General features: G+C 47.0%; 1 protein-coding gene across 4 annotated transcripts in view; it reads left to right on the plus strand.

Moving 5' to 3' along the window:
* PDE4B (phosphodiesterase 4B) overlaps positions 1 to 27165 on the plus strand; it is a 216467-nt gene that overhangs the window by 167308 nt on the left and 21994 nt on the right. For 3 of the 4 annotated variants that reach the window (XM_055724489.1, XM_055724490.1, XM_055724491.1), the window contains one exon: positions 21862 to 21974. In XM_055724489.1, the coding sequence (XP_055580464.1) occupies positions 21862 to 21974 (113 nt within the window). Of the gene's footprint in view, positions 1 to 21861; positions 21975 to 24134; positions 24420 to 27165 lie in introns of those variants that run through there. The other variant, XM_027803982.2, reaches the window with a different exon arrangement.

Here is a 27165-nt window from a genome sequence, read left to right on the forward strand (position 1 = left end):
TAGCGCTCTTGCAGAATAATATTGCCTCTGCTCAGTGTGCAGAGAATGGCGCTGGGCATGTGTGAAACAGAGGATTCATTTTGAAGTTCTGTTGGTCTGCTGTGAGTTTGGCTGAAGATCCAGCCTTTTGATCTTGAGAAAGATTGTACAAGTCGAGTAGATCTGGTGGTTTTGGCTTTTAACAAGAGTGCAAGAGGAACCGTGTATCACGACAGAGCTGATCTAAAAAAGTAACCGGTTGTGTACAGTGAATTCAGTGGTGCTGTAGACTTACCTATAAATATTATTACGTACAAATACTGTTTTTAAAGGATGTGGTGCTATAATGATGCAGATTATTTAGAAACTAAGCAACACTGTAAAAGAAATCAGACCGATACCAGCTTAATGACATGACTGAGTAAAATTAAGGCTGTTGAATGGGCAAGTGATTCTTACTGCTTCAGAAATTGAAAGTGCGTTTTAAAGTGAGCTTTAAAAGTTACCTGTAGAAAAAGCAACCATAGCTGACAAAGCTCCAGACCTCGCTGGGGACGTTTCTTGCTCCTCTGGGGTAGTTCATTCCTGCAGAGACTCCGTTTCGTGTGTTGTGCCTGCCTGCAAACACACACCCCCTGAAAGTTGGACTCATGCATCTTAGTAAGTATTTCAGTTATGCTATTGACGTCAATGCAGTCATTAAATAGATTGCCGGCCCTCCCATCAGTAAACCTGTGCCAAAGACCTAGAGGCAGACACATTTTAAAAGAGGAACATCAGGTTTTCTTTTAGCATTTGGAGAGAATAAGGGAAAAGTTCCTTCTGAAGTCACTATGCTTTACAATAAGGGGTGGTTTGGTTTTTTTTTTTTGCTTTATTTCCTAAGACTCATTTTCTGCGAAGATAATGGCTGCATTTTATTTAACACACTTTTGTTATGTTACTGTGCGCATAAGCAGCTCCAAATGAGACTAAAGAGTAATTTTTTGAGCTCAGCTCCAGCTGAAAAATGACACTCATTTTAGGTCTCCCGGCTAGATTTATTTGTGTATCGAGTAACAGAAGGTATTCAGGCAAACCTGTTTAGCCTTTGACTCCAGAAATTCTGCAAGGATTGATTTCATGACATCTATTTAAGAAAATAGCCTTCACTTCTCCTCAGCAGGCTCTGAAGACACACAAGCTAATCATGACTCCATAGCAACAGATAAAAACTGTTTTCCCCTCCGCCCCACCTGTGGATGTCACATGAAGATGCTACACGTGCTGCTGCCATCAGGAGCCTGTCACTCCCTGGGCCCAGCTGCCATCCGCGGCTGTGGGGCGCACAGCCACCATGCCAGTGGGACTCCCTGCGTGTGCTCGTGCTGTCCTGCTGTATCTCTGAGGCACGCTGGCTCCCCTGGGCTGCCCTGGGCATCCATTCATCCCTGCGGCTGGGGAGATGCCGACCTCGCCGAGCTGCCATCCTGCCCGTTGCTGAAGGCAGCTCCGGGTCGGTCAGTTCTCCTTGCCTGGTGTCAGGAATGGCTCTGCCCATCAGACAGAGGCTCCGAAGGGGCTGCGAGCTGAAAACCTAAGGATATATATATAGATGGCATCTTCACCCAGGTGGAGGGAGTACCTTTCCTTGACAAGATAAGCAGGTATGTTGTAATCCACAGCAGCACTGTGTTTCTGCAGAACAGCTGAGGAGCCAAACAGCTGGGTTTTTTTGTTGAGGTTGTCATTTCACTGATGTGAAATGTGATGTCATTTTACGTAGGAGAAAACCATCAAAACAGTCATAGGTTATTAAAAGGGCTTCTCTCTGATGAATGGTTTCTTTCTGAATGATCCAGGCAACTGTGAATCCAAGGTGGCAGCGAAGAGATCTTTGCAGTGGCATGCTCTCATGTCCCCATATTCACTCTGCTCTTTAAGCACAGGTCAAGCCCTGAACGCCCTATATTGCTTTACTCAGCTCCCATTTGTACTGGATTGCTTAAGGCCTCTGCGAAGACAATAAGACTTTGCCATTGCTAATATCAGAGTTGATAAAATCTGTGTTTCTTTTGTTTTCTGCATAGAATGATAATAGTTGCTGTGGGTGAGATTTTGACAGCGCGGTCTTCAATGTACTGAATCAGTTCCATATGAGTTTGAAAAATGTGTACTTGATCTGAGAAAAAACCCAAACCAAAACAAACAAAAACACGCAAACCAAACTTCTGGCAGGCCAAGTTTTTTTGTGGGTTTTTTTTTTTTTAGGTTGTGGGGCACAGTTTGTGCATGCCTTAGTGATGAATAGGGTTCTTCATTGTCCCACTGATTTGAGCCCCTTCAACTTCCATGTCATCAGCATTTTCCAGCCAGTGGGAGCTGAAACAGACTCCTGAAAGCACCCATCAGCTCATCCCTGCAGCAGCTATATATAAGTTTCTCCTTCCTCCCTTGAGGTTGAGCTCACTGCTGCAGCATTGTGTCCCAGACACAGCTGGCCATGGGAGTGTGAGAGGCTGCATCCGAGTATCTGTGCGGAGACGTTCCCAGGGTAATGCACCGCACAAATCCCAGAGCCGTCAGCCCGTCCTTGGCCAGTCCCAATGTTCAAACCTTTGTCTTCCTGCAGGATCCAGTTCCAAGTGTAAGTTGCTTTCTTGTTGTGTTTTACACAGTATTTCTAACTTTGTGTTTTGATTGTTAGTGGCCAAGTTATTCAGTCCGTCACTGGGCAGGAACTCCTGCTGCTTCACATTGATTAGTTGTGGTGGGAGCAATGCCTGGTTCTGCTTTGTAGGGGCATGTACAGAGGGTACAGCACTGGCCTGGACAGGCAGAATTTGAATTTGCCCGTTTTCCTCTCTAGGGTGGACATTTTGCCCACCAAAGTTAACTCTACAATTATAGGAGAACAATGATAAAGATTAAAACTTTAAGAGCTTTGAAAATCAATATATAAACTAGGTAGAATTAAAGATGGCGTAAAGGATTGCTAATGCACTTTTCCCTCTGTTCAGTTGTGGAATCGCGTCCGTTCTGAGATGCGGTTTAGACTCACCAGTTCCCAAATGGTGACACTGAACAATGAACGTCTTGACTGTTTTCAATGTTCAAATCACCTAGAAATGCTCTGGGTTTATTATTGGTATCTTTTAATCTCCTGATTGACTAAAAAAGATTTATATAGTTAAGTGTGGTATGCTTATTAATGTAAGCATGTCATTGTGCAACTAGTAAAGAATATTACGCTAATAGTTAATGAAACATTTTATTGTAATACTATTTTCCCTGTGAGAAGTGTCTGTAAGTGACAGCCTTAAGTATTGTATAATTACAATAATTTTTTGACAGAAAGGAAACAACTGTTAATTTTTTATAGCTATTAATAAAACATACCAGGTTCTTAAGTTAATTCAGTTCACTGGAAAAATACGTATGCTTACAAAGATTTAAATTTTTTAAGCAGTAGACTTTAAAAGACATCTAAATATGTCTGTCTCTGTGGAATATGTTTTCATATCTAAAGGTATCATTGATTGACTTTGTTGTGCATTCAGGCACTTAATAATTCTAAGAATTCAAAATTTAAAAAACCCACCCAAAAACAACCAAAAAAACCACCATTCTCAAAAATCTGGCACAGCATAGATTTAAAATTAATGTCTAGTGATTTTTTTATTCAGTACTGTGCCTGTTGAAGGCCAGTGGCAAGCAGCCTTTCATCAACCAGAAGAGGAGTAGGATCTGACCCAAGGTTAGACGCTGGGTTTTGTTGTTTCCTAGGACCCATGATCAGTGGCCATCATTCAGTACGAAATACTTAAGTAGTTGGATTTAATTTTAAAAGAGCTATGCTTTTTAATGTAGATATTCTAGTATAAATATCCTGCTGTCATAAATATGTCTTTCCAAGAGGAAATTAAACATCTGTGCATATGAAAAGTCTTCTACCACACCTCCACACACTTCAAAAAATTTCTTAAGCAGACATTTTTGCCTTGTACCTAAAAGACTCCAGGTTCCAGGCGTTCAGAGCGAAGCTTTGGGTGCAGCTTGCCAGGGCCCGCAGGGCATATTCCAGACACCCCAGTATTTTCATTTAAAATGGGTTGAATCCAGTTAGGCCCTTTGTGCTGCAAGCACGCGTTTAGGTAGGTTTTACGAGCTTAGCACTTAATAACAAAATGATTCTAAGATGTCACATCTTGCAAGCAACATATTTTTCTTTAAATACTGTATATTAGGTTGACAGAAGCACTCACTGCATTCTCTGAAAAGCCACCGTACTACTCCCAGAGGTGGAAAAGCCAGCCTGTCCTCCTGCTCCCCTTCCCTCCCTCCCTGCCTCCTTCCCTCTCTGTGAGAAGTGACCTGGGATGGTGGCCCTGCTGTTGCTGATGGGAGTGCAGGATGTTTGGGTCAGCACAGGCACAGGGAGTGCTCAGCTGGCCTGAGACAGCCCGAGAGGACGTGCTGTAACCATCTGCTCGGGGTGGGGGCTAGCATCTGATGGGTTGAGCACAGCGTGGGGCCAATCCCGCTAGCAAAAATTCAGAGAAGTAAACGTTTACAAGATAGGAAACACAAGTGCAGGGTTTGTCAATAATAGATGTCACTGGCATTTGACAGCTGTGAAATGTTTATCTCCCTTTCTTCCCAAAGATACTTCCTTGAAGAAGAGAAATCCAGATACAAGTTTCCAGTCTAACTGGAGTATTTTCTGTTTTAGCAGTGATACTTTATGCGACATGGTCCACATCCAGATTGTAGTCAAAGAGGTATGCTGGGCCTTCATCTTCATTCAAGTTCTTTGGGCAGGGTATTTCCCAAAATTCCTGTTACTGAAATGTCACACACTGTTTGCAGCTTCCTGGGTTTCAACTATATTGCGTGAAACTTTTAAATATTTCCATCCGCTTACAGTGGGAACAAACTATCCAGGTAAAAGCCAAAAATCTGTTATTCACACTTTATAGATCAGGAACAAAAAAAATGAAACACAAGGAGAGATGATGCTCACACCACATTTTTCAGCAGCAGCTGCTCATTCTGAGCCTGCCTTTGTAACACATCCAAATGTGGTCAATTTAGCATGCTGCTAGAATGTCTCTTATTGCAGATTGCCTTAAATGGAAAGTCATGTGCAGCTTACAATCAGATGTTTCACAGAAATTCTATGGATTTCACTGAACTTATTTCACAGAATTAATTAATTCAGCGAGGCAGTGTGAATGACAGCCCAGAGACCTTGGCCAAGGCTAACACGAGGTGCCTCTATTATGCTGCTAAATGTAAGAAATTATGAAAGGTGCCACGCTGCATAAAACTTAAAGCATAAAAAGTAAGCACTGGAATAATCTGCAGCAGGCCAACCCATACTTGACCTTCAATGGGGAATATTTCAGTTTCCATGTCAATTTAATCTGATATTTTAACTGAGATTGTTAATTAATAAGGGTGCTATCGGTATAGCTGACATTTTTATTTCCTTGAACTTGGTTTGAGGTGCTTAAATAAATATATTGTGAGGGCCTTAACTGAATGCATTTTGAGAGTGAAAGGCTGTTTTTACCTGGGCTGGCTGTAGCGATTTGACAAGGGCTTACACTTCCAAGCCTGCCTGTCGCTGTCAAGCCTGTCCTCCATCTGCCCCTTGAAGGCACCTCTCTGATGGTGCAGCTCAGTGCGAACAGCCTGGTTCGGGTCAGGACCGAGACCTCAGATGTTAGGAAAGTGGTCATACAGGAATCGGACCTCCAGGTTTAATCACCTTCTGGCTAAAATGATCCAGGTGTAAGAAAAAAACCCCACAAGTAAGTTATTATCCGATGTTCTCTATTATCTATTTCTGACTATGGATAACCATTTAATGAATCTGATGCTGTGTCCCTGGCAGTGTCGGGGAAAATATGGTCCAGTGCTGAGCCACATCCCAAAAACATCTTTTAAAAAGGTGGCGACCAGGGTGTGATGGCCTCGGTTTGAAGGTGACACAGAGGCACAGTGGAGATCAGCACGTGCAAAAGATTAATACGGAATATTAAAAGCTGTCAAAACAAATTATGCTGGTTTGTAGGATACTGACATCTCCCTCTTCCTCCCCACCCTTTTACCCGTGGGACTCACTCTGTGATTTTAGACAGATTATTCTAAAAGGACGTATGTGCAGTTTAGTAAACATAAAGCACACTGAGTCACAGCTAGGAACAGCTGAAATTGTTTGCTAGGGTAGATTAATACAGATGATTAGCACAGTGAATATTTTAGCTCTGTTGTGGGCTACTGCGGGTCTGAAGATTTTTATTTGTGTGACTTGAGGCTCACTCTGTATGCTCAGAGTTACAGCGTGCAGACGCGCAAAAAGTGAATCCATATGTCTCAGGGTGCCACCAGAGATCTCTTTGAATGGCACTGGCTCAACGTGCAAAACATTCCACATTTTCAAAAGCTGGAGGACTGAAGATTAAGAAACAACTTTTTTAATTGCGTGTACTTTCAGATTGTTCAAGCTATTTCTGCTGGTTCGGCTCTATGACCGACCCACGGTCTGCAGTGAGCAATACTCTGACTTCCCACAGTGTCGTTTGGTACAATTACAGATCGGCCGATAGGGCTTACTCAGAGTATCACTTAAAAACCCAATATGTCAAAACAGGTCATTTTTTGCAACATGCTGCGTACTTGAGTGGCTCTGCTCAATGCGGAGTAGCAATATCTGTGGGTTTCAGATGTAGGATGGTGCTCATATTCATTTATTTTGAGAGGCTAAATAAGGGCAAAAAGTTCACGTAAGGTAAATTGTTGAGGTTGACATTATTACCCTTTGGGTACATGAAATATCTATTGTAGGAAAACAGATTAAAATTCCAAACTAAATCAGTTTTTTAAGCTTCCGTCCTAAGGATAATGCTTTCAAGAAATTACATATAGCCACGAAAAAAAAAAACCCAAACCATTTAATTATATTTATTAATTAATATAATTTAAATGGCTGGTGTGGTGGCTCAGAATGTAACAGCTGACTGAACGCCCAGTCTTTCCAAGGCTGAGAGCGGGGCATATGGACATGAAGGTTGATATGTGTCTTAAATAATTCCTACGAATTATGACTGGGATGCTTCCAGGAGCCACATTCTTAACTTTCATATTGAAGACCTTAAGGAAATTAAATTGAGAGGAAATGGAGGACAATTTTGTGTTAAATTGTAACCTTTCCAGGAGCCAAGGAAACTGATTTAAACAAGTCCAAGGTCTTACCAACAGCCTGTTCTGCATTGCTGTGGTGGCACAGGTAGCCTCATTCTGACCCTCATTTAAAACTTCTGATTAATTTCCCTTATGAAGAGCTAAGGTTTATTAGTAAACTTTGTCTTTACCTCTAATGCCACTGGCCAAGGGGAGCTTTTCAGGTAGATTGGCACTGTGCTTTGTGCTTCCAGGATTCATTCCTGAGGTTCCTCTTCCATTTCCTACCCCGGTATTTGTTTCGCCACAGTCAAAGGACTTTCGCTCTTGACAGAATACCTAGACCATAAGTTTTATTATCTTCAGGTTAACCCGGTTCAAAACCTGATTTAATGGCTACAGATGGGTACGTGGGTGAAAGTAACATCTGGATTCTGTGGCAGATCCAAACGCAGACCTTTTTGTTTGTGGTTTGCAAAACTTCTGAAGCAATGAAATAGAGTACGGTTAGCCCTTCGCATCTTTCGTGTGTCAGGGTGGGTTTTTTCCCCTTTGTTGAATTAAAATCGTTGCTGTGGTCTGTCTCGATAGTTCCTTCTTCGTCTTAGGCCTGTTGTGAAAGCCAGCTCGCGGTTTCCCAGGGCGGATTTCAGGGCGGCAGCAGGGGCGCCGGCGGTTTGCGCAGACGTGCAGCGGAAGGCGGCTGAGCGAGGCCCTGCGCTCCCACAGGCGGCGGCCATGGCACCAGGTAGCGCTGCCATCCGCACGCTGGCTGCGGGTGAGCCAGATCCAGAACCGGAAGGCGTCTAGCCACAACAGCACAGGATGGTGCCCCACCTAATTAAGCCTGTTGAAAGGCAGGGCTAATTAGTTTAGGTGGAGTGCCTTGTTAGCACAACGATGTTGCTTCCAGGATCCAAGTTGGTTTCCCTGCACGTGTAAGCTTACCAGCCCTCTCAGAGCCAGCCCACATGTATCGAATGAGATAATGTGCTGCACGGCACAGGTAGATCCTAGGTGGGTAGCTAGGTAATTTCACAATCATATCCTGATTTTTCAGTGTCTTTCTCACACTCGTGCATTCACATGCACGCCATGTGCTCAGGAAGAAAACACATTTACTCATATAGTAAAGTGTCCATCTTACTGCGGTCCAACCTTTCCTTGTTTAGCTGGAGAAACAAAAACACAATCTGGGCACCCCGTGAGTTGCAGGAAATTGGGATTTCAGTCCCCAGGCTCAGCTCTGGGGCCTGGGCTGGAACCTTCTGCAGCCCAGCGAAACCAATGCTCATCTCCATGCGCAGCCTGCAGCTCTCTGGGCTGTTTTCACTGCACTTTGAGGAGCGTGTTGAGTAAACGTGTGGTGAGGATTCACTTAATTTAAAAATTCATAATGACCTTGGTAACTGTGATCTGTCTTCAGAAATGTGTTCGAGGTATGTATTTTATTTTCTTATGAAACGTCATCTGAAAAAACATTTTCAGCATTCTCCGTGCAGGTCTCTCCTTTAAGTGCACCATCAGTCTTTTGCACTTGTTAGACCCTGTGTAGGAGAGGTACTCTCTTGCGTGTATTTTATCTCCTGTCTTGTGATTAAGGCAGGAATCCTATAGGGCAACAAGGAATCAAGCCTGGTCAGTAAAATGATAATGTGCCAAACCCTGTGTTTGCTCCCCGAGATAAAGTTGGAGCTGAACAATCTTTCCCGTGCATTCAACAGGCCAAGATTAGATTCTGCCCCTCTTGCCATTTCTGCTTCTCCCTCTCCATGCACTGAGGAATTCCTACTATGCAGGCAAATCCCGTTCCCAGATTCCCCCATGATATCACTGCTAAGTGACATCTGACAAGATGCTTCCTGCATTTTGTTACTTCCATTTGGCACCATAAAAGCACTGTCACTTACCCTTCTGATTTGTGGCATGTGGCAGCTACACTGTATTGTTCGCTCCACGTGGCTGCCTGGGGGGGGGGGGGGGCGCACAGGCAGGGAGGGAGGGAGGGGACACTGCAGAAACCGGGACTGCCTTGTGGCAAAAACTCCATCCCACCCCAAGGTGAGATGGTATCTCCAATCTAAATCCTTCTTCAGAACTTCTTCAGTTTTCCTCCCTCGTTAGCATTTCAGATTAAACCTTTAGACTTATCTTCACATCAGAAATTACCTCTCTGGGAAGCTTCATAGGCTTTTATTAGCCACCTTCAGGTGTTCTTAGTGTTTACGCCTCGTTTTTGCACCTCATTGTAATGCAAAAGTTGCAGCGTTAACTTTGCTTTGGGAATCTTCCTCTAATCTTTACACTGTAGCATTTTTAAAGTTGAGATTTACACAGCTGTTTTAGCATGCATGCATATCTGACATATGTAAACACACGAAATAAATGTAAGTATTTTTTTAGTTTAATTCAGAACCCTGACTTTTGATTAGCTGGTCCTTTCCAAGTGGTTCCCAATGCTCATTCTCAGTCAAAAAGAGATGTTAGTATTATTTATTCTGTGGGAATGGAGATTCATGATTAAACATCTTCTGCACCCTGCTGCAATGCCCACTGAACCTCTGGTCCTTCTCTCCAAGCAACGTTTCGTAAATTCAGTTCTTTGCAAGGCAATACCCGAGTAGCATCCCCTCCCGTTTTCCTTCATTCTTTTTTGGTCTGTTTTTAAGGTGTCTGTGGGGACATCACAGGCTTTCCTACCAGCAGTCCCTGAAGAACTACAGCTGTACCCCCCACCTGATGCCTCCTTCAGCTCAGAGCTTCAGCTTCTTGAGCTCAGCAGGGCACAACACCCAGACTGAACTGCTGAGATTGTCCCAGGCAGGTGTCTCGGCTGTTGGTTGCCTCTTCCGTGTCATTATCCTCTCCTAGAAGGAGTGATGCTCTTGGTACTCCCAGTACCTGCTGCCCAGTGCAAGGGACTGGCACTAGAGGACTAACTCTAATGATGAGTGCTGCTTGTGGGCACCCACAGTTATTGCCACAAAGCCTGGCGAAACTGAGCGACTTCTCCAACTCCTGCGATAATAAACCGCAATCACCCTCCTCTAGACTAATTGGTAAGCAATTGCCTCATTACTGCTGACAGTCAGTGGTCTGTTCAGTGAGTTGCCAGCCTGTGTGGGTCCTTGGTGACCTGATTCTCATGACCTGGCTTGTGATCCACCCCAGCCAGCCTGCACACTGGTACTGGTGGGTATAGTCAGGACTTCTGCAGGTTTGTCCAGTTCTGCCTTAACTGGCTCCATCAGGGCTTGGCTCTCGCTCCAGGCTGACCTCTTGGTATGGGTTTCCTTGAAGTGTTTCGGTTTTGCCTTCAAAATGGTGGCTGAGCCCCCACAACTGATCTCCTGCCGCTCACTTTGGGGTGGGTTGCAGGAATCGGGATCAAAGCAGTGCTAGGGGGACAGGCTTCCCAGCACCAGGGCTCTGCAAAAACTCTTCTGTTTGCTGCCGAGGGCTTCTGTTCACTGCTTGGTCTCAAGACTCCATCATTGTCACAGGATCAATTTCACGTAACTTCAGCCATCTAAAAATTATAGACCGATCTTAAGTAGTGGCTGATTTTTGAAGAAAACATCGAGAGCTCGGGAGCAAACCATCCTGTTGTGCAGGAAGATCAGGAATTTCAGCAGAAGCCAACTTGGTGAAGCAAGGAGCTTCTTAACGAGTCAAAGTGCAGAAAGAGAGCAGGCGAAGAGTGAAAAGGACCGGTAACAAGGGAGGGATGTAGCTGTTTGGGTGTGTGGGGTGCAGCTGGGCAGACCAAAGGCCGATGGAGCTGTGACTAGCGGGGGGACTCCAACGAGGGTATGGAGTATGGAAAGAAAGTTCAGAAGAAATGTTAATCTATGCAGGAAGCCGCTTAGTGACAGCTGGTACACGAAAGGCCAAAATAGGCCAAAATACTCAGTGACTTTTTTTGTCTCAGTCTTCACAGCCAGAGTCTTGGCCCAGGCCCCAGCATCTGCTTCCCCAGGCAGCTTGGGAAGGAGAGGGATGGAGGGGAGCGGTGTGTTAGGGGCCACATAGAGGAGGTGGATGTGTTCAAGTCCACCTGTTGGACAGGATTCTGGCTGGAAAAGCTGGCTGGTGTGGCTGTAAGGTCAGCGTGTGTCAATCACGAAAAATTCTGGTGCTTGAGAAGGTCTGTCTTTGAGAAGGGTGAAGGGGATCTGGGGAACTGTGGACAAGTCAGGCTTTTCCCTGTCACCAGAGAGGTCACTGAGGGTGTCTGCTGGAGTCTGTTTCCAGACACACAGAGGGCAAGAAAGTGAATCTGGAATGATAGACACCGATTTGCCAAGGACAAATTGTGCTTGAAAGCCCTGACCTCCTCCTCCAAGGGCTAGCAGGATGGCCCGGCTGTGGGAACACGGAGGGCCTCCTGCAATAAGCGCTTTGGCTCCATTTCCCACAGCATTCCCACGTGGAAGCTGAAGCAGCATTGGCTGGCCAGACGGACTGTTGACAGGGTTGGGTATTGCTGGGCCACCAGGCTCTAGGGGTGGTGATAAAGGCTGAGTGTGCAGTTGGTGGCTGATGACAGGAGGGGTGTGGGGAGGCTAACAGTGCCCTACAGCTACTTGTGCATCAGTTTGATGTTGGTGATTAGCGGGGGATAGTCCTACTGGTGGGAGGCCAGAGCAGAGGACATCTGGAGGTCCCTTCCAGCCAGTGTCTTGTGACTGCAGTAGAGGTGCCTTCTGTAGTTAAAGGAGAATGACGGCACCTCCGGAGGGTGATTCAGCCCATCGCAGCAGTCATGCTGAGAATAGACCAGGATTACCCCTTGGAGGTCCCAGCCACTTTCCACTGACTGTGCGGGGAGCTTAGGTGATTAACTTTTAGATGGCTAAAGATAGCTCAGATGAGCCCCCCCACCCCAGTGACATTTCTCCAGGCTAATATTACTGCTTATCGGTGTTGCTCAGATTACATTGCAGCTGGCTCAGTGATCGGCAGCGAACACATTGGCTGTTGACTCAGAAACATCGCTGCTACTATGGCAGTCGAGTGACTCGCAGACGTCTCCTGCGCTTCGCGGCATGGCCAAGTCATGCTGCAGGCATTTCTCCCGTCACTGGAAGCCTCTGTTTTGGTGGTTAAATGAGCTGTGCCTTCTTCCTTCTTGGGATGCAGCATGGGGATGTGAAGTGGTTTGGGTTTGTGTCGTTCCCTACAGGCAGGAGGTTCTTCTTTCTCCTTTTCATATTGCTTTCTGTGGTCCCCGTGCCTTCACTTGGTGAGGCGTCTCTGCTTACTCCCCCGAGTCTTCCACTCCTGAATGTGTCCCCGATGTTCTTGGCGGGGGCTGTTACAATCACTGCCTTGGCGTCTTTAGCAAGTTTGGAGCCGTTTTTCTGGGGCCTGAGTTTTCCCAGCAGCCTTTCTGGGCAACTGAAATGGTGTGTCCCAGAAAGGACCTGTCTTTAATTAGGGAACTTATAATGCCAGACTCCTCAGCAGTGTAACGGAGGAGTTCATTTCTTCTGCTCCTTGTTCTTTTTTTTGGGAGAAAAAAAACATGCCCCCCAAAATCTTGGCCTTATTTTGCCTGAGGTCGTAGTGCATGTCAAACACTTTCATCAACAATTTCAGTATCACAAACGTTATTCCTGGCAGCAGCATCTCTCATTTCCTGGCATTTTTCGCAACTAGCAGTAGAAAGCTTTCACTTCATTTTTTTTGTCTCTATCTTCCTCTATCATCTCTGAATACAGACTCCATTGTTTCTGCTGCTTTTGAGCCTGTGTTAAGATTTTGTCTGCGTTCCCCACAGCTGGATCTCCTCCAGTGCCACCTCTAGCGGTGCCTTTGCCAGTTAATCCCATTGTCTCTCTTTGCAGGGGTTTCGCTACCCTGGCCTCTCTCACCTCCTCGCGTGTATTAGCGCTGGCTAACAGAAAAGTCCACGTTTCTAAAACAGCTTTTCGCTAAAAGCATTGCTTCGAGACAGCTCTCCGTTCATTTGCATGCAGTGCCCGTGCCCGCGCCGCCTGCAGCCTGCCCATCTCCTGCCGAGCCCTGGCACCTGCTGGCCCCGCTCCACGGCTCTCCCGGTGCCCAGCGCAGCTGCCCCATGCTGGGGAGCAAAGCCAGAGCCCTTCGCTCTGACCCCCACCACCCTTGCCACCAGAGGGAGGTTGCAGTATAGCTGCAGGTGTGAGAAATGTGAGAGGGGACAGCTAGAGTTACTGGTTGAACTGGAGTCCCAAAAATATGATCGGGAGGGGGGAGAAGGGCAGGATCATCCATTTGTTTGGGGAGTTGCTCAAGAGCGTACTGGCTCCACCTGTTCCACAGGTGCTGGGGCTTTGTGCCTTTCTTAGCACATCTGCACTTATCTTTGCAAAAGATATAATTAGTTTCATTGCATACAATGAAATGTTGGGGAGGAGGGGAAGTGTATCTAAAGACTCTGTCGTTCCCATGATTTTAGATTAATTCCAGCCCCGCGGTCCAGCGGACCGGGAGTGCGCAAGTGTCCATAAACCTACAAGCAGGAACATGTTTGTGTGCTGGCAGTGTTGCTGGCACGTGCGGCGTTGGGTAGTTCTGCTGGATACATCGTGCTTTTGAATAATACCCCCTTTTCGGTACACATCTAGCTTTTGTGCTTGGAAAAAAAGTTTGACAATCTGGTCCATAGACTCCCTGAATATTGGAAAACATACAGAGCATCTATAAAAGAAACCCCTAATTACAGGATACAGGGCTTTTTTCAGTGCTTGCAGTTTGTAAGATGGTGCTGTCAGACATGGAGATTTTCACTGAAGATTTAAAATTAATCACTGCATTTGTGCTCTCTGCCTTTCATTTTGTTCCCTGTGAATTTTCAAACCCATCTACAGAACAATTTTCTCAAATACGTTTGTTGGATCTGTTAGAACAATAGTTTAATTCAAGGAAATAGCTCTCTGCTCATGGGTAGTCATGAATGCACTAACAGGATACATTAAACAAATAAATTATTTGGTGTCAGTTATTCACTCGGCATTGTCAAGGATAAATATGTAAACATGTCCGCACAATCTGTAAGCAACCACAGATATATTAGGGAAGGCAAAAGGTAAATGGCTGTCAGCCTGCCCGAGTCCCTGTTCGATCAAGTTTTGGCATGCCATTTGTTGATAAACCTGTTTTACTGAACATGCTCTGTGCTCCCGGGTTTTAGAGTGATGCTAGACACTGGCTAGTAATTATTGCAGGGCATATAATGAATCTTGCTTTTTTAAGTTTAAGTAGCCGTATTCTTTCGTTGGAGGGAATGGGAGGGAACACCTTCGGTGATCTGGATCTGCATGACTTTTATCTAAGCCATGACCACATAGAGTACCTTGTTAAATCACGCAGGCCACCCTTCCTTTTTTTTCCTTCTTTTCCATTTCCTTTTCCTTTTCCTTTCCTTTTCCTTTCTTTTCCTTCTCCTCTTTTATTTTTCTGTCCTCTAACCTCCATCAGGACTTACAGTCAAATGGGTCTCAGCTGAAGCACAGGTGAGTTCAGCTGGTGGATCACATCATATGTGAGGATCCCACAAAGAGGGCTTTTGCCAGCTTGCTTTCATAGAAGCTCTTAGTCATTAGTAGTCAAGGACTGAGAAATGTAAATGAAGCCTTCACTAAACATTAATGACATCTGTACTGCTCGCAAAACAATAATCTGTCATTCATGTGATTAAGTAGAGGATCTCCCTTCTCTGCTTAATCTTTTTGGTCATCTATAATAATGACAATTAAGATAATCTATAATAAATATAGTATGCTATATAATTAAAAATGGTTTGTCTTAATGTCCTCTGACGAATTCTCAGCGATAAAGACTCATAATGTGTATTTTTACAATTTTTAAGAAAGGTCTGTATCTGAATGTGCCTTTTTTTTTTTTTTTACTGTGTAGATTATTTTAAATATCTGTAAATAAGCAAAATATTCAAATGTGCTGAAAGCCTCTGGGACAGGGGTTGCGTTGTATGGATTCACACTGAGAATTAAGCACATTTTAAAATTGCACCCTTAATGTTATTTTCAGGTTAGGCGCCTGGGAGCATGCTTTCAGACGTTTCCTAAAGCAGAGTTTTCAGTGCCTGCAAGCGGTTTCATGCACCAGGATAAACATTTACATGTTCCCATACAAGGACATGGGGACTTCAAAAGCCCCAGCTCACCTAAGAGCTGCAGTGGAGTTCAGTTCACCAAATGGACTCATTATTGACCGTTTGTTTCCCCGTCACTAGTGAAACTAGGGAAGCATTTTATTCTGTATTACTTAAATTTTTATCTTTTGTTTCTTATGAGTGTTTGCCTGCTTCAGGTTTTGTTGTATTTTATCAGTTTGTTAAACATTCAGGGAACGTTTCAGCGCCTGCCTACTGCCACGTACATACTAGATTTGGGAACAGATCCAGTATTAAAGCCGTTCCAAGGCAAAATAGAGCAACCGTTCTTACTAATTTTGCTTTGAAGTGAGCAGATTTGATCCCGAGTCTGAATTGTTGTTGAGGTAAGGTTAAGATAGAGTGATAATATTTTTTATTAAATCAACTGGAATCACTGGAATATGGGCACTTTGGTGACCTTGGTGGCTGTCCCCGGAGTCTCAGATGAATTGCTGCTACAAAGGCAGGCTGGAACTGATTGCAGAGTGCTTGTAGGAAGGATGGCTTCAAATTTTGAAGAAGTTTACAATTATAAAGAGCTGCAATTTATTGCAGCCAGGATGCAATTAAAAGTAAATAACCCAGAAGATGTCTTACTGGTACTGTGAACTACTGGCGGCGTACGTGGGATAGGATATACTGCGTTAAAACTTGGGAAGACTGCTGTAAGCAGCAATGCCTTGCTTTTTAACCATCATCATAAGAGTTTCTCTTTTACCCATACAGTCAGTCCATAATTTGATCTTTAAGAGTTGAGGAGAGCAGAGTTTGTAAAGATGTCTGCAAATATTTGTATGCAACATTTCTGGCCTGCCAAATTGGACAACCTGTTCACAAGATAGAAACCCATTAGCAATATTAGCCTGCTATATCATGGAGAATGTAGTTATTTGGCACCTGTAATATTCTGCTGAGCAAAGAGGAGAACTGCAAGTCCTCTCCAGCTTTTTTAACTCACCTGTTTGCGATCTGGTATTTTGGCCACTTAAAACTTTTTAGCCTTTATGCTCTCTGCCAGAAGCAAGACACACTATGTCTTAATGTATTTATTTAAAGGGGACTGGGGTGGCAAGAGGGAATTGTGAGGAGAGAAAAGCTCACTTTGAGTTTTGGCGTTTGGAGCTGGTTTCAAAGTATTTCCTATCTTGGTTCTTCTGCCGTGGCAGTTGAGGGCAAAGACACCACTGCCTCCCGCAGCCCCTGGGGCTGCGGTCTCTGCCCCACCACCGTGCCGTGCTGCCTCCTGAGGCTCGGCGCATTTGGCTAACAGGATGGGGACAGCAAGTTTGTGGGTTAAGAGAGGGACCAGAACGCACGGCTGCAGCTGCAGATAACGCTGGCCTCATGCTCGACGATACCCCAGCCAGCGGGCGAGCGCAGGGGCTTGCACGCGTGGTTGTGCAGTGGCAAGGGGCTGTGGCTCTCTGCTGCAGGGAAGCACGGCACAGACATGGGGTTGGTGGGGGAGTATGGGCCAAGAGTTCATCATATTAAGCCCCCGTCTCATCTGTGACACTTCATAGGCCTTCTGGTGAAGTGTGTATTTGCTCTTCAGCTGAACCACTCCCAGAAAGAGGATGATGTCCAAATCCTTTCACTTTTCACGTACTCAAGAAGAAAAAGAAGCCTCAAGTCCATATTCACCGTGAGAAACCAATAGCATGGCCAAGTCAGCAAATGGGAAAAAGCTTCTAAAAATGGGCTGCTAAGGCACTTCTCTAGTGAGAGATACCGTATGTTCCATTCCATCGTCTTACAGAGATGAAGAAGAAACAGATGGAAAAAGTACCAAAAATGCAGTTGTTGCAAAATACTGGCACATAAATGAATTGTATTTCAGTACATTAGAACATCCTAAGTGCCAACGGAAAAATATTAAATGGTGTGCTGCTTCTGAGGGCTCAGCCAGTCTGTCCTCTGATGGTCTGGCAGCAAATCGGGTCTTGTGACAAAATGTCACCTCGGTTCCTGCTAAATTGCCACCAGGATCAAAAGTCATGCAGAAACACCATGAATACTTGAAAACTGAAACAAACTCCTGTCTTTAATTAGTTCTGTATTCTGTCTCAGAAATGATTTCACGTAGGGCGCTAGAAAAAATGACGGAAATGCTGGTTATAATTTTATGGGTAAGGGCTTAGTTATGCAACACCCAAATATAAACTGAAACATGATACAGTTGAAGACACATATATAGTATTCCAGGAGTTCATATCCAGAAATTGCAGGACTGTTTCCGTAAGTGACCATGTGCACCAGCTGTACCAGGAAGGTTATCAAAGTCCACGAGTGGAGATGGTTTAACGGTGTTTCTGACAGAGGGTGCTGTGCCTCTGATGTCAGTGGGACGCTCACATTGGATTCAGGGAAAGAACACGTCATGTAGCATCTGAACTTTTGTTTATTGTTTATGTGAATCCCTGTAGTAACGCTAGATACCAGTCTGGGAGAATCCCAATGGCGCTTCATCTTTCTCTTCTGTCACTTCTTTTTCTTTCCCCCTGCTTTTGGAGGGTTCCTCAGTTCCCTGCTATCACTTCCAGTTCCCTCTTGTGCCCTGCATGGCCACCTCGGCAGAAGCAAATGCTGCTCCTGCAGGCAGAGCTGGCACTGAAGCATCACGAGCTGTTGAGAGTGTATCGTACTCTCGTGTATCATGCTGTATCGAACGCAGCTCTGGCTGTGCTGTCTGCAGGGACTGATGCTGCAGGAGCGCTGAGCAGAGTGGCAGGTGGCATGGTGCATCAGCAGAGGAGGAGCTGCTCTCACTCACAGGGGCTGCGTTGGTTCTGTTGTTTAGTTCCCTTACCAGTATCACTAGGTACCGCTAGTTTTAAAATATTCAAATGTGATTAATGTGGTATATATCCATGAATATTAACTATTAAGAAAGTTAGAGAATCCATGTTATTCCCTTTTAAGATCATTCCCACAGAAAGCTATTGCATTCATAGAAGAGCAACTTCTAACTGGTGTTCTATCAGACTTATTTTTGGATAGCTGTGTATCTTACATTTCACTAGGGACTTGGGAGTAAGCACTTTAATTTTACATGCTGTTTTTCAAAAACACCTGGTGCAAATTTAGCCTTATCTGTGTAATCGTAGCCGGTGCTTTCACAATTTATTTGTAAACAGTCACAACAAGTTAATGAGCAGGGAGTCAGAGGACTTGGATGTGCCCAGAGAGGGCTGGTTTGGTAGGAATTGGGGTTTCCAGTCTGATTGGTCTGAGACTGGGTCACTTACAAAGCGGCTTAGGAGACAGTTACCCCGTTTCTAAGAAAGGTTGAGCTCACGCTGTCTTCCTTCTGTCAAGGAGGATAATGTCTTTTCTTCTGCTTGACTGTCTAATTTCTTGAAACTCGTAGGGATGTGGTATTTTTGACGTACTTACTGGTCGAGCAAACCGAGCTAAAACTGCCGCAGGTTCAGAAATGACTGACTGAGGAGTCGAGGAGGGCAGGGAGGGTGGAGAAGCTGAGAAGCATGCATACACCTGGAGGGAGGCACACCACCAGAGCCTCATTTCACAGGGCTCGTTTACTTAGTGAGTGAAAAAATATTTGGATTAGTCAAAACCAAAAGACACTGCAGAATTTCAGAGAAGCTACCCAAGGATGAAGGTGATGCATCTTTCCCTGGGTCTGAAGACCCAGACAGAGCTGTGCGCAGGAGGGCAGTGGAAATGTGCAGGCTGGCTTAGTGTCAGAAAAAGCTAGAAACAGTACTTTTATATGGAAATACACTTATTTTAAATTGGGCATTAAAAAGCTTTTGAACAGTAGCAGTACTCACCCATTTTTTCCCCTTAAAATTATACTTAGCAAGAACAGTTTACTATCATTTCACTGCAGCTTTGCCATTGAAATGACTTGAGATGTTTTAAGTAGCAGTTTTCAAAACATCTGCATTTAAATCGTTAATCTATTGTCCTCTAAATGTTTTTGTTGAAAAGGCCTAGGTAAGTGACAATGCTCGTACTTTTACATGAGTAAACCAGGCTTCAGACCAAAGGGATTCCCACTGTTCCCAGGGGAGCCTCAGGGAGATGAAGCAGAAAAGCAGCTCACATGCTGCAAAACGCTGGTGGCAAGGAACGGTCATTTTGCACGACTGTCCAGATATAGTCTGCTAAAAATTCTGAAAAACATTTAGAATCTATAAAATATTCACTGTATATTTATCTCATCTTCTGAAAAGGTAAAATAAAATTTTCAATTATTTAGAACTAGCAGTAGCCAAACCCCCTTGTTCCATACCTTATACTTGAAGTTTCCTAATTCACATTGTTCTCCGTAATATCTAGTACCTTTCCTTGGGTTTTGGTGGTGGGGTTTTTTTCTTTTATTACACAAAACTCTGATTTCAAAGTAAGGGAATATAAAGGGAATAGCCTGAACCTTTCATCAGCTCTGGGGAAAATAAATCCTTCAATATCAAGTGCAGATTTCTGTTCTTGGTCTTGCATTGCCGTGATGGTTCTTTCGGAGGTGAAGATCTGAAGTGAAACTATTGGGGTAGCAGGTCCTGCAACCTCGACCCTGGGCAAGGCTGGAAATCCCCAAAAGGGCTAAATTAGGGTCTAGTGCCAGAGTCTGTCCTCTATGAACCTATTCCTGCTGCTGCTGCTGCTGCAGGAATGCACACGTGCCATGGTTCTGCTTAGTGGAGAAGTCTCGGAGAACACACTACAACAGCACAGTGCAGTTCGTTATTTACACGTATGGTCAGCTCCTCCTTAGTTTGTCTGAGGAGATGGTATTTTTCCAATTCCTAAAGTCATGATTTAGCCTGTGTTAGTTTTATCAACGCAAACATTTTCTATTACAAGGAATTTGAGCCCTTCCAGGTCAACTAATTCACATGATAAAGTAGTTGATAGAGAATATGCATGTTAGAAAGGAAAATACGCTCAAGTTCTGTGTGTTTTGGCTATTTCCACCTGCTTTTTGATATATGTATCGTAGAAGTATGCAAGAATGAGATTACTTGCCATGTTTGGAGCTCTGTGAGCACAGAAAAAACATTTTCAATGCCACAAAGATTCAGATTTACTGAATCTTTACAATGTGCCAGTTCCAAGCACTCCCTGCAAGTTTATTGCTGAAATACTCTTTGGCAGCATCTACTTTCTGCCATGTAACTTCCAACATTGAACATACAGCCTGTGCACAATACTTATTAATGATGTTCGTTGCTTTATGGCGATGGTGAATGATGATGAGGATCTATCCCTATGAAGGCAGGTACCAGCACGAGGTGCAGTTTGGTCCCCCAAGGACACGGGGGGCCGAAGAGGGTGGCAGCCCTGCGGGGAGCACACCCCATGCAGTCCTGGTGAGGGTTTGACAGGGAGGGCAGTGGTATACACACATATGGGGCATACGTGTGTACAGCATGCGTGCTATACAGCAGATGCTTCGCTGAGTGTATATCATAGCAATCCTGCCCTCTGATGTCACTGTTACCTGCTCAGCCAGTGCCATTAGAAATGCTGAATCCATTAACTTTGACAGATTTACGGGGTAAGCATATGTCACTGGTATTATGAGAAGCAGTTACATTCATGGAGAGATTTTATGATTCACTGTATCCGCTTATGTAAACCTTAACTTTTACACTGAGAGCCGCTCAGGAGCGCATTGTCCTGCTGACAGGGTCAAGGAGCAGAGCTTGGTGGGAGCAGGGGCCAGCAGGCTTGGGGAGCAGGGCTGGCAAGGCTGGGGTGCAGGGCCTGCTGGGGAGCACAGGCACATGGCACTGGGGAGTGGGACCAGTGGGACGCAGCGCTGGTGATGTGGTCAAGGCCACAGGGAACACGCCAGCAGAGCTAGGGGCTGGCAGGGAGTAGGGATTGGCAGGGAGCTGGACCAGGTGTGAGCTGGGGAGGGGAGCGGGATCAGGCAGGGGTGAAGGAGCAGGGCTGGAGGGGCGCAGGAGCAGGCAGGGCTGGGGAGCAGGGCTGGTGGGGCAGCAGAGCGGGGTCGGGGCACAGAGGCAGGCAGGGCTGGTGGGGATGGGGAAGTGGGCCGGGGGAGCAGGAGCAGACAGGGCTGGGGGGGATGGAGAGTGGGCGGGGGATGCAGGAGCAGGCAGGGCTGGTGGGGCACAGGGGCAGGTGGGGATGGGGAGTGGGCCCATGGAGCAGGAGCAGGCAGAGCTGGCGGGGATGGGGAGTGGGCTGGTGGTGCGGGGGCAGGCAGGGCTGGGGGGCAGGGCCGGGGGGGCGCAGGGGCCGGGGGCCGGCGGGTAGCCGGCGGTCCCGCAGCCCGGCCCTGCTCGGGGGCGCCCGGTGACCCGTGCCGCGGGGGCAGGGGCGGGCTGCGGGGCCGGGCCGGGGCGGGCCGGGGCGGGCGGCCGGGGCCGGGGCTGTGCCGGCTGCCAGCGGCGGGCGGGGATTTGCTCGCCGGCGGCGAGGGGAGCGCAGCGGCGGCCGCATGATGAGGGAGCGGTGCGGCACCTCCGGCGGCGCTGGCGGCGGCTCGGGCGGCCCCGGCATGGAGAGGCTGCCGCCGCGCCAGCCCGACTACATGTCCGTCTGCCTCTTCGCAGAGGAGCCCTACCAGAAGCTGGCCATGGAGACGCTGGAGGAGCTCGACTGGTGCCTGGATCAGCTGGAGACCATCCAGACCTACCGCTCCGTCAGCGAGATGGCATCCAACAAGGTGAGCCGGGCGCGGGGGGTGCGGGGCACGGTGCGGAGCCGGGCGGCGGGCGGTGCGGGGCGCGGTGCGGGGCACGGCCGCCTGCATCCCGGCTGTGCAGGAGGGAACGCGCAGTTCGGCGCTGGGCCGGGGGTGCGGGTGCCCCGCGGGTCCCAGCAGCGCCCACCGCGCACACACCGGCCCCGCTCCGCTCGGTCCGAGGCGCCCGGCGCCCGTCCCTTCGGCACCGATGTTTCCAGGCACAGCGGGCAAACGCCCGCATTTAACAAATTATCACTTCAGAAGTCAATTATCTTCATTGCTGCCTGTCCGTAATAGCGGTAAGCTCTAAGCGTTGCGGTGCGTTGTTGGTCGCTGTTGTGCCCGTCGGTGGGCGCCCCGTGTGTCCCCAGCGGTGGGCTGGCTCCGCACCGCTCGCCCGCGCGGGCAGGGAGCGAGGGCAGAGATCCCGCACAGGGAATCGGCTCCCGGCAGAGATCCCGCACAGGGAATCGGCTCCCGGGGGAGCTGCTCGCCCGCCTCCCGGGACCTTGGCTCCTTTCGGGTTTGGGTGGGTTTTTTAAATTTGTAATGAAAGGGGAGTTTTGAGTTCTACTGCGAGGAGTCAGGTATTTTCTCTCTAATTTAGAGAGAGTAAGTATAAGTAAGTAATATAAAGCCAGAAAAGTACATTGTGCTAAGAGGAGCGCGAGGGAGAGCAGAGTCCCAGGAGCGCACCGAGAAGCAGCAGAGAGGAAAGGCGAAATGCGAGGTCTGAACCCTTGTGTGCGACTTTCAGAAGCTGCTGTTCCTGCCTGCCCCCTCCCCGTGCTGGAGCCGGGCTCCCCAGCTCCGTCCTGCCCAGCCGAACGCCAGGCTGTGGCTGCAGCATCCCCCCGGGCAGGAGCCTGGCTGCCGGGCGCTGTGCGGGGTGGCGGCGCTCCCTGCCCCGCGGCACCGCTTGGCTGCCAGCGCAGCCTTCGCACCTCCGGGACAGCCTGGCTGCTCCCCATCCCTTGGCTTTTCCAGCTCAGCTTTCTCTCACCCAGGCTTTAATGCAGTGTTTACAACCGTGCCTTGTCTGATGGAGCAGCTCTGCAGTCCCAGACTGAGCTTGCTCCGTCGTTGGGATTCGGGCTGTGTCTGCTGCATCCCTGGCTCTGACCCGCTGCCACGGTGAAACCCGGTTCCCAGTTGTAATGCACAAACCCCATGTTGTTGTTGGGTTCTTTCCTAAGTGGAAATTAATGAAATCAGAAATGCTGAATCATAAACTGATTTTATGAAAAACGTTGAGCAGAGAAATCCTATTATTTCGGCTTCCTCCTCTGTTAGCGATTACCACAACGTGCGGGGCCAAAGGAAGCAATAAAAGTTTTATAGACCAAGCTTTCAAGAAAGAATATTTTTTGTTTGTTTGTTTGTATTGAGGGAACCCAGGGTGAAAGCTGAGAAAGGTTTAGGCTGCAGAGGGCTGCACCTCCAATGTGGACACTGATACCCTTAACTTTGAGATTCTTTTTTTTTTTTTCTGACTGCCAAACCAGACTCGTGAAGGTGAAAGACTTTAACTAAATTGCTTGTTGTAGTAATTAAAAGTTGTGATCTCTCTGTGTGCAGATGGCTTGCAGCTGGGCTGAGCAAAAGGTTCCTGAAACTTTGTTCTTTCATAACCATTTTCTGAAATGTCTGCGTTTTTTGGTCAACTTCCAGTATCATTTTCATCTGCGAAAGAAGAACATTAAATGGCCTCACACCTCACTTTCCTTGCCTCATCAGCACTAAATATTGACATAAATTAATTTGGGGGTTTGTGGCTTTTGGGTTTTGGTGGCAGACGTACAGTCTGCAGAGTGATCTTGCAGAGCAAGAAGCCCTTGGTTTAGAGACGTGCATCTTTAGGAGGAGGCTGCGACGGTCCTTAATTGGTAAGGTTTTTCCCTTCACCAAGTATCCCACTCAACTGCCAGCTTTGGTCAACGGCATTTAAATTTGTCACCGGTAAATAGAAAAACAGTCAGATGTTTTGAAAACAGGATGCTTGGGCTCCACATTATTAAAGAAAAACGGAAAGAGAAACAGTATAGATAGGAAGAAAGCAAATAGACTCAGCATGCTCCCAAGTGCAAGAGCAGTATAAACAGTGACCTATCTTCCTGACCTCCGCTCTCGCCGAGTTCCTGGCCCCGCGCCACCCAAGCCAAACTACGTCATTTGAGACTGATAGTAGGCATGGCACAGCTGTTGCAAGTGTGACTCGAATTTCCTGTCTCCTTCCTGACAGACGTAGTTTAGAAAACCCAGAGTTGCAACAACAGCAGAGAGAGAGGGAGGATCTCGGCATACGTGTTCGCAGGGTGATTCTCAGAAGTCCTGCAACAAAAAGGAATTGCTGGGGGGAAACACCATGCAGGACAGCATCCTGGCTTTAAGCTGATGGTTTTCGGAAAACATCAGTTAAAACATGTGCATATACGTTTTTAAGATGTGAGTTAATTACAGGAGAAGTGAGGAAATGAGCAGCTAATCTTACTGTGAGCTAACGAGTCTGATTGCACTGACATCAGTGTGAGCCAGGGAAGCACTGCTGCTTGCACGGTGGGACACTACGGTCCCAGGAGCAGGGATTGGACGTAAAACTGGCAAAGGGGAAACTGTTTCCCCTGTGTGTTGTCGGTATCTGTGAGTCCTGCTGCATTACCAGAGCAGTGCCTGATCTGCAGGCCAGCCCAAATCCCTTGCTGCTCCAGCTCCAAGCTTTTGCTGCAGAACAACTGACCGTGCACAGTGCCCTTAGTTTTTTTCTCTCTAATTTAGAAAGTTATCTGGAAAACTACCTGGTTGCAGGGAATGCAACCAATACGAAGGGGATTTATTTTCCTAACATTAATACTAACCTTTTGCTGTGAGGAGAGTATGGCACTGCAGCTGTGCAGTGAAACGAAATTACCTGCAAAAAGCTCTGTAGGCACTCAGTGTTGCCTGAAGAAGCAGACCACATATTTACATTATTGTAACATATATATTCTTTTTTTTTGCTTGCATTTATCACCCTGTCCAACTTCCAGCTCAGACAGCTGCTGTGTCTCAGAAGGATTTGTGAGTCATGGGCCTGCTGATAAAGAGGGGGTATATTCTCTCTTGGTGGCCACCCTGTAATGTTGCATTTGGCATTAGGCAGCTGTGCGCAGCCTCGCTTGTCCTGCGGATGGAAGTGCAGGACCCCCTCGGCTCTACTACCTAGCCTAGCATTTGGGATCTTGAGAAGGACACACTCGGTGCATCTCCTGAATCTTAAAAAGGAGCAAGTATTTTTCCCAGCTGAAATGCTGGTCTTGCCAGCTCCAAGCATTTAGGGATGGAGAAGACGTTTGATTCCTGGCTGTGCAGTATACAGCCCAGACTGTGCCTAAAACAGATATATCTGAATGGGCCCAAGCAGTACCTTTCCATCTCCTTAAAGCAGACCAGTCTTATTTAGAGCTTTTTGCAGTCTGTCAAGTAAGTAAATGGACAGGTGATGTCGTTTGTGCTCTGTGAGGATATTCTGATTTTGACAGAGGTGGTGTCATCAGGGTGCCTGCCTTGTGCTCTTGACACTTTTGAAACCCGCTGCTCTCTCCGGACTGTTCCCTGGGGGACCTGTCCCCGCCAGCACTGCTCATGCAGCTGCAGACACTGCAGAGTAAATCTTTAGTTTCTCATGTCAGCTCTTAAAGCCATCTCCGTTACTCCCAAGTGCTGAATGATGCAACTCAAATCTTGCCACCCAAGGCCGTTTCCAGCCAGTGGCTCAGGGCAGCAGCACGTCAGGGCTTCGCACTCCTATCTTGGTTGCTTGTGAGCCAGAAGCCACTAAGATAAACATAACTGATTTCATTTTGCTTGTATTTCAAAGGGCATTTCAGTCAGAAAAGAGGAGCAAGGCCGCACCTAGCTTTCAGGAGGCAGTGGCTAAATAAACATCTGGACACTAATGTAAACTCCTGGGGTCAGTGGTAGAGGTTGAGCACGGCACAGGGCCAAGTGCCAGCAGCGTATGTGCTGGGCTGCACAGCCTCCGCGCCCGCTCGCCTGTCTTCTGCCAGCCCACCAGCCCTCCGTCTCATCCCCTTTGGACGTGATGTTTCCCTTAAGTGGTGCCGACCTGTTTAGTCTTTTGCTTGCTTTTGCTGTAACTTCCTTTGTTTAATGCGCTTTAAAATAGCCGAGTGCCGCACAAAGAGGGGCTTGTTCGCTTGTGCAGCAGCCAGCAAACAAAGAGACTTCCACGTCTCCTGTTTTTACAAGCCGGGATGAATCACTGAGCTCCGCACGCGGTTCCCCAGCCGCACGCCGGTATTCCCCTCGCCCAGGGACTTACGTTATGGAAACCGGGATCTGCTACCCAGCTCTCTGGAGTGTGGCAGGCTGGTCAGAGCAGCCCTTGGCATCGCTCTGCTTCAGTCCCTGCAGAGCCCTAACACGTTGCCCGTGTCAGGTTTGACGTCGGCGTGTTCAGCAGCGGTTAACTGTTTCTTAGACGTACAGCTGCTGTCTGCAGAGCAGGATGCTAGGCGATCGTTGTGCTCGGTGAGAACTGCGGTAGGAGCTGTTTATATCTGAGGTTGGGAATATTCACTCCATCTTGGTTTTATCTGATGGCTTTTCGTTTGTGTTGAGGATGTCCTTGTGCTAGAGGACAGGGCAGTCTTTTTCTTAAGGCAAAGCTATGGGTGATGCAGGAGCCAGGTTTTTTAACAGAGCCACTTGGGAGTGGAGAGCGCAAGGTTCCAGTGAAGCCTGCTGAGTGAGGAGGAGCCGGCTCTGGGCAGTGGCTCTGCCCCAGGCTGTAAAACCCCTCAGAGCTCCTCATGGATGTTCAAGACTTGCGGAGATGGGTCCGAGTCAACTCCTGTGTATCAGTTCTCATCACTATCATAAATGGACTTATGGGGTAGCTATCTCTGTATCCATCCTGTTCCTCCTCCCTTGCTCTTTGGCCTCTAAAATAAATCATTCTGACTATATCAGATATGTCATAAGAGTGGGGTGGAATAGTGGGGCCGTATGTGGGTTATTTAACAATATAATATTCTGGTCTTGTGAGCCCTCTGGGCTGCCAGTTTCTGAACGTCTTAGTCAAACTGATTCAAATGTTTAAGTACTGGAAAGCTGCACCACTGGGAGAAGTGTCCAGCATTGAGAGCCAGTGCCACTGTTTGAGGTGCCT

This window comes from Falco cherrug, chromosome 12 (assembly GCF_023634085.1).
Source record: "Falco cherrug isolate bFalChe1 chromosome 12, bFalChe1.pri, whole genome shotgun sequence".
Lineage (NCBI taxonomy): Eukaryota > Metazoa > Chordata > Aves > Falconiformes > Falconidae > Falco > Falco cherrug.